Here is a 14,154-nt window from a genome sequence, read left to right on the forward strand (position 1 = left end):
AAAAGTTTTATCTAATCAACATTCTATTTTAAAAACGTTTTAAAATAATGGAGGACGTTGTTTAAGAAATAGATCATACACAAAAAAATTCACTAAAATCTCAAAAGCCATATTTAAACGGTCACAATTGAGTTTTAACTTTATCAAACCTATAAAAGTATCAAACATTAAAATTGCTTATTTTCGAAGGCAGAAGGGCGTTTTGCACAATTATATTGATTATTAAAATCGTCACTAGTCAAGTTGACTTCATAAAGCTTTTTTGTAAACCAGTTAGAAATAAATTTCTGATCAAAACCAGATAAAAAAAATAATTGGCATGCAAAACCAGATAAAATGTTTTTTTCATGTAATAAAAATAAGATCAAAAGAGCACGATTTTCAAATTTTTGTCTTAAACACTCTTTTAATAATATTATTTAACCTTTTAATTTTTAGCTATTCGATTTACTGGAAAACATTTTTGCCATTATCTTAGAATGAAAAAAAAAGTGAATAATCTGGTTTTGCAAGTCAACTCCTTAATTGAACTTTTATATTTCCCTGGATGTTATTCTATATAAAAAAAGTATAAAGGGTTTGTCGATTAGACGATGGTTGGTAGATCAGGAAACGACATAGCAAGTGCTTTTTTATAAATATTAAATAACGAGAAATAAAACGAGTCACTTGATCACATAATCTGCCTCCTGCTCTTTAAAGTACACGAGTCAGAAATTTGCTAAAGTAATAATCAAATGCTGCATTAAGATTCTTAGAACTTGAAATTCTTAGAACCCTTGCGACTAAATAATTATATTATTTTTGCTGATGACACAAATGTTTTCTTTTCTGACTCAAATTTAAAAAATATTTTTTATATTGTAAACACAGAATTAATATATCTTAATGAGTGGTTTGAAGCAAATAAACTTTCAATAAATATTGAAAAAACGAAATATATTTTGTTTGCTAAGTCATCTAAACCCGAGAACCTTCCACCTGAATTACCTGAACTAACAATTAACAATATTAAAATAAAAAGAGTTTTTTCAATGAAAATACTAGGAATAATTTTCGATGAGAATTTAAATTGGAAAAGCCAAATAAAGCTAGTCGAGAACAAAGTTTCAAAGACCCTGGGGATTATGTACAAGACAAAACATCTTTTAAATAATTTATGTTTAAAAAATTTAAACTTTTCATTTATACATAGTCATATTAACTATTGTAATATTGCCTGGGCAAACAATCATTTATCTTTCCTAAAAATGATTTATACAAAACAAAAGCAAGCAAGTAGATTAGTTTTGGGCGCAAGTAGATACGAAAGTGCCGAGCCGTTACTCAAGGAAATAAATGCTCTAAATGTACACAAACTAAATATATACCATAACTTGTTATTTATGTTTAAACTTCAAAATGAAATGATTCCAAAATATTTTTTTTAAAGTTTCACTCGAATTAATCATAAATATGAAACAAGACATTCAATGACTACATCCCACTAACATCACTCAAAAAATCTGACTTCTCGACTATATGCCGGGGACCACGCTTGTGGAATTCGGTTCTTGACGAAAATATGAAAAAAATAAAATCTATTGCTACATTTGAAAGAACTATAAAAAAACACTTACTAAATTTAAACATTACGTACATTCTCTCATTTTTTTTAAAAAAAATCGAAATAATTTTGTATTTTTAATTTTTTATGTACTTTATTTAATGTTAATATTGTATTGAATATGTATATGCATATGAAGCGAATTAAATTTTTTTTTTTGTTTATTGTCTTTAATATGTATACGAATATGTACAGATTTGTAATTTTTTATTTGTCATTTTATATTTTAACTTTATCTTAAGTTTCTTCTTTTTTTAACTTTAAGTTCTTTTTTTAACTTTAAGTTCTTTTTTAACCTTCTAAAATTTCTAACCAAATTATTATTATTTTTTTTTTTAAACTTATTAATTTCACTCTTTTATGTAATATTGGAAGATGTAAAATTTAATTGTATTTTTTTTTTGTATTTCACAAAGGGGCTTGATGATAAGTCATTTTGACTTCTACTTGCCCCAGTCAGCTTGTAATTATAGGGGATACCGGGGCTAGTTGGCCGCAGGGGTAAGTTGACGAACTGCGTTTATCTTTAGAGCCTTTCATCAGAAAGTGACAAAAATTACTCAGAAACTTTCTCATTGACCATTTCATCATTCACTGTAGTATTGTCAGGATTCGCGCATGCGCATGGGAGATATTGAGATTTATGCGTTTTTTGGACAAAAACGTAACTTTTAGAACATCGCTTCCTTTTTACTTTACAAAGAAAATATTTAGTCGTATGAAAAAAAAATTATTGTAAAAGTTCCAGTCACAATTGGTTTACTATATCCAGTCAGACTTTTTTTTCAAAGCTGCCGTTTTTCAGGATCTATAGACTGTTTATTAAAAAAAAAGCTTTCGGGGTAAGTTGACAAATTTTTTACGGGGTAAGTTGGCTCATAGCATTTACTATGGAAAAAAATATTTATTTTGATAAAATTATTTTTTTTTATTTTTTTTATTTTTAACAATATTGAAAACATTTATTCTTACAAAAAAATTAAAAAAAAATTTTGTTTAGTTTTTTTTTCCACAGATAAAAGGTGGGTTACTGTTTAGCTTTTATACGGACTAATATTTGGTACCAGGTAAAAGTAATATTAAATTTTGGGATAAAATTGTTGCAAAAATTAATTTTTAAAAAATTTCTATTAATTTTGCACTTAATAGTGCATCAATAATCATTTTTATAGTTTGCGCCAACTTACCCCGTGGTGGGGTAAGTTGGCGCAAATTTTTTTTTTTTTTCTGAGGGTCCGGAAAGGCCCCAAGAATTTTTTTTTTTAAATGAATGCAAATTTTATAAGATACCCTAATCCATACTCTTTAAGACTACACTTTAATACTTTTAAAAAAATGTACTGTTAGGGGTACAGAGCTCATAGAGTAAAAACCGAGCCAACTAGCCCCGGTCTCCCCTATATATATTTGTTTAAATTTATAGATAACATTGTAAAATGTGTAAAATGACAAAATAAATAGAAATTCTAATAAATAAGAAGTATATACTACTTTGATATTTAAAAACTTTAAAGAATTTAAAAGTTGATGCAAATAAACTAACAAAATAAATCCAAATTCAACTAAATGTTTAGGAAGAAAACTAAAAACTATCAATAAACAAAGTTTTTATTTACAAGATGGTGTTTTACAAACAAAAAAGGCTCTGGTTTTTTTAATTTTCAGATTGACTCAAACTTGGAACTTTTCGTTGCTGATGCAACACAACGATAAAACCAATCTAAAACTAGATTGTTTAAGCATTTTGATGGTTTCAGCATCGTTCTTACTATATTAGATGCTCTTAAACAGAGCTGGTCATGGCGCAGTGGTTAAAGCGCTTGCTTTATAACCAAGAGAACCATGGTTTAAAACAGCTTTTATGTACAAAATGAAGGTTTTCTTTTTTATTTGTTTACTTTTTTTATTGATACCGGTTACCGGCTTACAAGCTCATAAAAACTGAAGCAGTTTTTATAAGCTTGTAAGCCGGTAACCGGTATCAATAAAAAAAGTAACATCTTTTAAGGGAGAAACCCCCTCTAACTTTAAAATCTTTTTTTAGAAAAAAAAAAATTGTCAGATCAATAGCATATATAAAAAAAATAAGAAAAAAGTACAAAAAAAATAAAATGGTAACATGTTGCTATGGAAACTATAAAAACAGCAAAAACAGGTTTCACGCCGGCCAATATTGTGGGCAGGGAGCAAAATAACCCAAGTTAAAATTTTTATATGATGTTTATATAGAGTAGAAGAGTGTTTTAAGTTGAACAGAATTTTTTTTTACAAATATAAAGTTAGGTATTTTGAAGTCAAATTCCAATATTCAATAATATGGTACTAAAACAGCATAAACAGCAGGTGTAAAAAAAAAAAACTATTTAACTTAAAACACTCTATACCATTTAATAAACAACCACTGAAAATTTTAGAAACGGCTTTGAATGATTGGCGAGCAATGTTGGCCGGCGTCTTAAATACTTCATACTGAGAAAAAAATAAATTAAATTTTTTTTTAATTAAATAACACCAAAAAATGTATAAAAAAGCAATCATTAACCTCATTAAATCTAAAAAACAGTATTTAAGATCCTCCTGGTTCATAAGTTATACCCTCTTTTTCCAAATTATTGTCATTTAAAAAAAACTTTTTTGCTCTATTTAACTGTCGCCTCAACTTATTCTTTTCATTCATTCTATAATTAGATTGTTTTATTCTTTTAATGTTTATTTTATTGGAACCTTTAACCATGAAAGCACCTGGTAACATATTTAATTGTTCAAAAACTAACACTGAAGCTTTTATACCAATATTAAAATTTGCTACCGCATCGTATACACCAAATTTCAAATTATCGAGTGACACATACCTGGTCTTCGGTAATCGGTCCCAAATCATACTGTTGAAAGATTCATTTGCGTTTTAAGTTTTCCCATGTAAACATTTTTTTAGTTCTGAATCTTTGCTAAGATCCTCAAAAATAGGTCTAATTTTCAAAATTATGTTCATTGGAAGACCTGGACCCGGTTTGTAAGTGTTGTTTTTATTTGCTTTATCAACGTTTTGCACCAGTGGTCTCCATACCGCTCGCAGATCCTTTGTAATTGTTTTTACAAATGTTAGAGTTCCTCCATTGGGCATAGGTTGTAGGTTTGTTTTTAAAAGATCTTTCTTTAAAAAGCATCCTTTGCAGAACCTGCACATTGGTTCGACATCCAAAACCTTTCCAGTGTCCATTGATAATGCAGAAAAGACACCGTTTAATGATGAAAAACTTCTTCTCTGCCAAGTACCATCACACGATACACCAATATCAAAAACTTCATCATTAGCAACATGTTACGCAATTCTGCTACTGCATCAAACATGGTATCTTCAGCAACTTTTTGTATGACAGCACCTATTTTCACAGCTAACTTATCATAATTATTTTGAGTCATTGGTTGTGGCATATTCATTAAAGTGGTGAATATTTTTATACCAGAATGTCCCTGCCCAAGTGCACGCATTGCGTATACTGTTCTACAATTAATATCATATCCTCTGTTACATTGTTTTGAAGTATAAAACTCATTTTCATATTTGCAGTTAAAGCACTTGATAAGAAACTTTGAGGCAAGTCCTTTTTTGTCTTGCATTTTTTCGGACAATGACAAGGATGAACACTCGCCACATTGAGGGCATGCTAAAGCACTAAATATATCAGATAATATAGAGCAATCTATAATCCTATATCCAGATATTTTCATTCTTGTAAAAGCTCTGGAACATTCAATTGGCTTTACCTTCTTCGCAGATACAGATGTAGAAAATAAATTTAATCCAGATTCGTTATTTACATAGTTATTATTGACAGTTGTATTATTTGAATCAATCAAAATTGTTACAAAAGGATTATCATTTAACTCCATTTCAATATTTTCTTTGTCAAGACTGTTAAATTTTTGCCCTTTTTTGCCTAAATTCGGTTACTATCAACTTATTATATAGAGCTTTTGCATAATAACCATTTTATCTATGAGTTTTTGCTAGTGCAATCCTCTTTAATATATATATATATATATATATATATATATATATATATATATATATATATATATATATATATATATATATATATATATATATATATATATATATATGTATATATGTATATATATATATATATGTATATATATACATATATATATATACATATATATATATGTATATATATATATATATATATATATATATATATATATATATATATATATATATATATATATATATGTATATATATATATATATATATATATATAAGTTAGATAAGTGTTTTTTTACTAATTATATATATATATATCTATATATATATATATATATATATATATCTATATATATATATATATATATATATATATATATATATATATATATATATATATATATATATATATATATATATATATATATATATATATATATATATATATATACAGTATTGGACAAAACATTTGCAACTAACATCGAACAATGCTAAAAAGTGTTCCTAATTTTACATGTCTTAAAAACGAAACGAACTATACTACCACAGCAAACAGTTCAGGAGTCTGGAGTCATAGCACGCCATGACATGAGCAATCAGCTGACAGGTGACAGCACACAGGCAGAATTTCGTTGACAAGTGCCATTTTGCAGCGTTTTTCGTTGACAAGTGCCATTTTGCAGACAAGTGCAACTTTTTTGGTTTGTTTCATTTTCTTAAGTCTGGTCCGTGTCAACGTCACTGAAATTTTTAATAATTAAAGGAAGTATCCAGAAGTTTCCAGAAGCATGCAGAAGCTTCCAGAAGTTTCCAGAAAAAGCATCTGGAAGCATCCAGTAGCATCCAGAAATATCCAGAAACATTCAGAAGCATCCAGACGCATCCAGAAGCTTCCAGAAGCATCGAAAAGAAGCATCTAGAATCTTCCAGAACAGGTTCACACAGGTTCATTTTACTATATAAGAGACATGTAAATCGACATGTAATTCAGTCAGTATATGGAAGTCAATGAGTCAGTATTATTAAGACAGTTAATCAAAGTGAGTTTTATCAAAGTGTTTTATCGAAGAACATCAATACAAGAAGTGAAATACAACAATTGTTTCATTACATCAATACAGTCCACATCCAACCAAGACGTTGTGTTCCACAGAGCATTATTGTATCATCACAAGGTAAATGTAACACGGAAAGCCTTGAGAAGCGTCATTATTTTTTTTGTGATTAATTATTGATTATTTTTATTATTTTTATGACTTCAAGTGCAAAAATGGCTTTCGACAGTCTTGGATTGGAACTAAGAAAGAAAGTTATTGGCGATTACGTAAGTGGAATGTCACAAAAAAGTATTTGTGATAAATATCGCGTGAAAAAATGGACCGTATGAAGACTATGTTCCAAATATCGTTCTACGGGGAAGTTGGCAGCAGATAACAAAGGTGGAAGACCGCGTTCCACCACTTCTAGAGAGAATTCTATGATCGTCAGATCCGTCAAGAAGGATCCCTGGATATCATCAGTCGAGATACAAAAGCAATTAGAGCTGCCTGTATCGGACCAAACAATCAGACGACGTGCTGTTGAAGCCGGATTGTTTTCTCGACGCCCTGCAAAGAAAGAGCTGTATTCACTAAAAAACCCAGAAAAAAAGACTCCTGTTTGCTACGTCTCATATTGACTGGAATGTGAAGAGATGGCGAATTGTCCTTTTCAGTGATGAATCGAAGTTCAACATCATTGGTAGCGATGGCATTTGCCGTGTACGTCGACTGGCCGGAAAACGCTTCGATTTACGTTACTGCCATAAGACCGTGAAGCATGGTGGAGGCAATGTAATGGTCTGGGAGTGTTTTTCTGCTAACGGTCTAGGTCCAATACATCGAAACAATGGAATAATGGACCGTTTCATGTATAAAAATATCCTGAAAGATGTAATGTTACCTCATGCTGAATGGAATATGCCAATAAAATGGGTTTTTCAGCAAGACAACGATCCGAAACACACTGCAAAAGTAGTCAAGCAGTGGTTTCAAGACAACCACCTATCGGTGATGGATTGGCCGCCTCAATCTCCGGATCTCAACCCTATCGAGAACCTGTGGGAGATCGTCAACCGCAGAATTAATCGTGAAGGTGTTCGTAATAAGGATCAACTGTTTGAACAAATCCAAAAGGCCTGGGCAGCGATTCCACAAAGTTTCATTGATCACTTAATCGAATCTATGCCTCAAAGATGCAAGGCTGTGATCGACAACAAAGGATTCGCCACGAAATATTGATAGCGAAATACAGCTTGGTCAACATTTTGTCGAGTTGCACTTGTTTTGTCCAGAAGGAAATCAACTTTTTTAAATACTTTTGATTAATTTACTAATTTTCGTGTACAAATAATGAACTTTGTGATGAATAAAACTTGAAGAACTTTGTCTCTAAACAGTTACATAGTTATTTCTCTAAATTGAAAAAATGCAGCATTTTTATATAAAGAAACTAAATTAGCATTATTTGGTTGCACTCGTTTTGTCCGATACTGTATATATATATATAAATCAACATAAAGTTTGGCCGTCTCATTTTCAAAATTTTCAATTTTTTTACATTAATTTGATGCCCACTCGAAATAGCTTCCAAAATAACATTACATTTTTTATAAGAGTTATATCAACCCCTGTGATGTGGGAAACGGTTAAGAATCGGCAAAAAATCTTCCTAATGTTTTCCCATCATTACTGTTTCCAAATCCAGCCTTAGGAATATCAACCCACAGCCCTAATTCATCTTTAAAGGACTTTTGAATTTTTTATTTTGTTTCCGCTACTACTTTTTTATCTTCTTTTGTTCTTGCTTGTCATTTTTTTATTGGTATTTTATACGATATATGTAGCAAGGATTCAAAAAATCTGATTCTTGCAGTATTGATAGCCCAAATTACAGTCTTTCACGGCTTTCTGTAATTTTTTTATTCAAGTCATTAAAACCTTTTGAAGTTTGCCCACATATATAGCATTTCATTGTTGATGTCGTATTTGTAGCGGCATTGCAAACTTTTCCATCAATCATAGTAAAAAGAAATATATGCTTTATTTGCAAATTACTACCAAAAGCGTTTATTATTTTCCTTTTTCTCAAGCCTTTTATTTGGTTCTCTACGTATTTTTATTGGTCGACTATACCTTGTAGATGATGGTGCTGGGTTTTGCCAAAGCACCTTCTTTAGGTTACCAAATGGCATATGAGCCGTAGGGGCACAAAAGAACTTTGAAATATGTTAGCGTCGCTATCGTCGCTATTTTGAAATTTTTATTTAAACGTTTTTTGTTGCGAGCCATCACAATCCCATTTCGAAATCAATTCTAAATTATTTCTTTCTTTTTTATTTAAAGTTTCTACAACTTCATTCAAATAACAACATAGTTACCTAGACATGTGATCCAGAAGATCTTGTAATTTAATTTCTGAACAAGTTTTTGGAACTGTTATCGATTGGTTTTTGTGGGTGTAAATAAAATTTCCATTGTAACATTAGACGCGTCACTGTTCCCTGCAGCACGTTGACTCATTTGAACAGCATACATCAATTACTCAGAAGGTATATGTTCTCTTAAAACCCTTGTTTTTTGCCTTCTCGTTGGTGAACTCGATTCACAAAATTCTTTTGACGGTCGACCGGGCTTTGCTACTGTCCAAGTTGGTAGAGTTATGGTGGTATTGAGCCATTGTTAGTTACTTTTTAAAAAATGCTTTCTTTAACGACTAGTGTCTTTCCATTTTTGTTTAAATTAGAACTTAAAAGGTGAAAAAATGGTTTTTAGTGCACTTTCTTCATTTACAGGGCATTTGGTTATGTTTTTAAGGTGTTCTATAAAAAAAAAAACACGAATTTGTTCTATAAATAAAAACACGAATTTGAAAAAGGTGTTCTATAAATAAAAACACGAACTTGTTGTCATTTTTTTCTTTCCGGAACTTTGCTCAAATTCTTCATAAAGTGATCGTCTAGTCATCTCTATTGTGATAGCTTGAGATTCTACAATAAAAATATGAATTAAGTTAAATAAAAGTTTTAATCACAAAAAAAATGTTTTTGCCTTATTGACTAAAAAAATTAAAAAAATCTTAGGGCGCGTACATGCGCAGCTTTTTTTTTAAATGGTAAATAGAATATCTAAGCTTTACGTACGTAGCTTAATTGACATTCAAAAAAACTTTTTAATATCGTGTATACAAAAAAAATATCGTGTATAATATAATATAATATTATAATATTATTATATAATAATATAAATATATTTTAATATCGTGTATACAAAAAAAAAAACGTTAAATTTTTTACATCAAATATAATTTATGAGAAATGTGACAGTAACATATAAAATAGACAAGATAAATATACGAAAAGTATGAGCTTACCTTCCTTTTTCAATATCCATTACGATTTTTAAAATTTGTCACTAACCACAAACTCAAAAAACGATTTGTAATAATGCTCGTCAACAGGAACGTTGAAAAACAATTGAATTCATTATCACGATTACTCGATTTGCAAAGCTGCTAGAATAAGGTGGGGGGGGGGGGAGGGAAAGGGGTAATCGAAATGACCATTTAAGGATGTAACCTTTATTAAGCTTTAACAATGCACCAATAAAAACAGATTTTGACAAAATTTTAAAAATCGACTTTTGATCAACTTTTTTGTATAAATACTCCAGTGTGGGTCGGTCAGTTCAGCACTGCTCTTAAGTAAATCTCTCCTAAAAATGACGGTTAATTTAATGACGGTTTAAAACGGTTCAATAACAAGACAATGCACTTTACCGCAAATCATGCACTGTATTGGTTACAAGTTAATTTGAAGTATCATGAAGACAATCAATCAGTCTGTTATATCACCAGATAATTTTTTTTTTTTAATATTGTTATTTAGATGCCCCAAGAAGACCTAACGGTCTTGTCACAGAGCACCGCGGAAGTGCATTTAACCAGGAATTTCACGCCTCCTTTCTTACCGTGACGCAAAAATGTCCACAACTCGTTTCGAACCGGATCTCTTACTTAAATAGCAAGCGCTCTTACCACTGCGCCACGGCCGCACAGGCCGTCGCATATATTCGATATTAAATGGCCGATATTAAATTCGATATTAAATGGACGCATGGCCGACATTAAAACCAATCAAAAATGTATAGACGGAGCTTGAAAGAAAACTGATCGACGTGACAAATGTTATTTAGACTTAGCTCTTTCCCTACCAGCCGTTTTAACAAAAATCTGGTCGCTGCGACCACATATTTTATTGAATAAAATTTGGAATTTAATTAGTTGTCGATGTTATCATTGACAACAAATTAAAATTCGAACAACACTTTAAAAGCATAACAAACTATATATCAATATAAAAGCTAAACAAATAAACTTTCCAATTAAATGAGTTTTTAACACGTATTATCGAACAATAAGAAATGCAATGTGCTTAAAATCATTGTCTTATAAATAGTAACGCAAACATTATGTCCAAAACAAAACTAATTCAATGTATAAAAATGATGTTTTTCTTTAAATGACTTTTGTAATTACTTAGCTAAATACTTATTCACTTCTACAAGTTAAATTTTACAGTGTTAACGCTGCTTTATTTTGTAATAAAATAAACTTTTGTAAGTAAAGTTTTTTTTATCAAGGATTACTCAAGATTTTTTTACTTTGTCAAGTAATAACTTTTTATAATTACACAATATGGCTCTTGTTTGTTCTTGATTATGTAGAGAATTAATTAAACCTTTAAAACAAACACATTGTATGTGTCTAGAATGAAAATTTATATACAAAACAAGATAAATTGTAAAGCATACTCGAAAGCCGCTATCGACGGCTTGCCGTCAAAACTTAAAAAAATCAAAAGCCTCTGTCAGCGGCTTGCGGTAGTGAAAGAGTAAGAATGTAAGAAATAAATTTTAATTTAGATTAAGACTCTTTATGACCTCGTTATACATTTGCAGTGGGTTGTATTGTTTACTAATTTAAAATTTTGAAGCTTTATTTTTATTCATTAATTTAAAACTTCTTTGAAAAATAGTTGCTATTAGTCATTAGTTGCCAGTGTCATTAGAGCTCTTACTAGTTGGCGTTGTTAGGCTGTTTTATATATAATTTCTTAATTTCTTCAAAACCGAACAATTTTTTTTTAATTGCAATTAAAACATCAAGTTATTTTTTTCCCATTTAATTAACTACAAGACTTGAGAGCTGCCCAAGGTTACTATTTCGGCAAGCTCTTGTGAATGTTAGTAAATTAGGTTCATATATAAAAACAAAAAACTATAAATTACAAACATATATTTACAAGAAATTTCAAACAGGATTTAAAATATAATTATGTTTAATTTAATTCTGATATTTCTCGAAGTTGATCACCAATGTTCGTTCTCATTTCAAGCTCCCAATCTTTACCATTAAAATTTTGCATTTGAATTTCAACTGAATGTTGCTGATCTAAGCAATGAGGCATAACTCCAATACCATTTGGATTAGAGCGCGGAACATAAAAACTTTGTACTCCACATATTTTACAGAACATGTGCTTTGCTTGATGAGTATTAAACGTGTATGTTGTCAAAGAATCATGACCACTGTGCAATTTAAATTTATTTTTTGATACAATAAAATGAATGTTTTGCTTTTTCTCGCATACGCTACAGTTACATCTTATACACAACAACGGAGAAGACGCCAGAACTTCAAACACCACAGCCCCACAATGACAACCACCGGTGTAAAGTGTTTCACTCATTTTAACAAACAAAATGACACAGTAAAACTTTTTTTTATTTATCTTTTAAATTAAATTCTCTTGACAAATTGTTGTTATTTTCTGACTCAATTTGAAGTCGTCAGATTTTTTGTTTCATCTTTAAAAAATAGTAGACACACTTTAATATTATAACTGCATACTACATTACAAACTTTTTTAACCTGGGAGTAAAAAAAAAATCGCAAGACTCTTTTTTTGCTTACAGAAAATACATAACTTCAAAAGTATTATATACATAATTTCAAAAGTATTATAGGTGAACCAGATATTATTAGTTAAGAACCGCTGTTTTCCGATTGCTACAGTAGTAACTACATCAGGATTTCAAAAGTACCAATTATTTTTGTTAAAAAAATTTTGAAAAATCACTATTGTCAAATTAATGAGAAAAAAAAACTTTTAAATTTTTAAACAAAAATTTTCCTTTATTAGAATTTAAAGTATTTATAGATGATTATTACTTTTGACGTCCTTATTAATTTCGTTCGGGACCTAAAAACCCCATTTGAAAAAACTTTTTCACAGATATTAAAACCCTTTAAACAATCAAGAGTCGGTTATATATATATATATATATATATATATATATATATATATATATATATATATATATATATATATATATACCTGTAAAAATTATGAAAATAATTTAATAACTAAATTTTTATTCAGGAGTCAGTGCGGAGCGAACCACATTCATTAACTTTAGATAAGCAGGAAAAGATTCGCCAGTAAACCCAAGGATGCTCATCTATGATAACAAATTAACAACTAATACTATTCCTAAATCCCAATTCAACAATTAATACAATAAATAAAACTAATAATATTAAAACATTTTATAAATTTATAAAAACAAGGCAAAAATTTAACTATGTACAATCTATAAAAACAAATCAACAGACTAAAAATAAAAAAATAAATAGAAAAAATTTTTACATGATGGCCGAATGCTTCGCTGTCCAATAACAATTGTTTTCTAATCTTATTCTCATCAGATACTTCACTATTATTTACTAACTGATTGACTTCGGATTGTCCACTAGCAGCCTTTCTTTGCTGTTTCAATCTTAATAAACTATCTTCGGTTTTTCGAATAGCTGTCAACAACTCATCGACTAATGTATAATACCTAAATAATATAATATAGTAGCATTTATCACACTAAACAAAAAATATATATTTAAAAACCAACACACACAAACCCAGCACACACAAACCAGACAGGTTTACTAGACTAAACATAATCGAGCAATACTTATTTAGGCATAATTAGTTTGGCATAATAATTAACTTATAATTTAATTAATTAACTTGGCAACTTCTTTACTTTTGGAACAAAGTATGAACCTAACTATAGTAATTAACTAGCCCAGCATATCATAATCCTGTTTTACTTCATTTAAATATATTGTAATGTCAACATTAATTTTGTTGATGTGTACTTGACAACTCCATTAAAAAATATTTCCAAGTTTTTAACAATATTTCAATCTTATTTTAGATGAGTTTATGAATCGAATGCGTAAGTAAATAATATATTTTAACATATTTAATGATATATTTTAAGATCTAAATTGATGAAGTTATACACAGTTTTAATAAATAATTATAAATTATGAATAACTAGTAAGTTATACATAATTTTAATAAATAAAATTTTTTCAAAATTTAATAATTAAATTTAATTTTTAATAGTTAAATTTAATAATTAAATTTAATTTTTAATAGTT

At 29.2% G+C, this 14,154-nt stretch overlaps 2 protein-coding genes across 2 annotated transcripts in view; both read right to left on the reverse strand.

Moving 5' to 3' along the window:
* Positions 1-11,989: 11,989 nt before the first annotated feature.
* Positions 11,990-12,400, reverse strand: LOC101237853 (centromere protein V). The gene has a single exon (XM_065806879.1). It carries the CDS (start codon positions 12,398-12,400, stop codon positions 11,990-11,992), a length of 411 nt encoding a protein of 136 aa, XP_065662951.1.
* A 669-nt stretch (positions 12,401-13,069) lies between these two features.
* Positions 13,070-14,154, reverse strand: part of LOC100211344 (conserved oligomeric Golgi complex subunit 2) — a 39,215-nt gene continuing 38,130 nt past the window's right edge. Inside the window, exons 15-16 of the mRNA XM_065806002.1 lie at positions 13,361-13,553; positions 13,070-13,172 (exon numbers count right to left, since the gene is read on the reverse strand). Coding sequence (XP_065662074.1) covers positions 13,086-13,172; positions 13,361-13,553 — 280 coding nt within the window. The 3' untranslated portion in view covers positions 13,070-13,085. The remainder of the gene's footprint in view (positions 13,173-13,360; positions 13,554-14,154) is intronic.

Source organism: Hydra vulgaris, chromosome 09 (genome assembly GCF_038396675.1).
Source record: "Hydra vulgaris chromosome 09, alternate assembly HydraT2T_AEP".
NCBI classification, from domain to species: Eukaryota; Metazoa; Cnidaria; class Hydrozoa; order Anthoathecata; family Hydridae; genus Hydra; species Hydra vulgaris.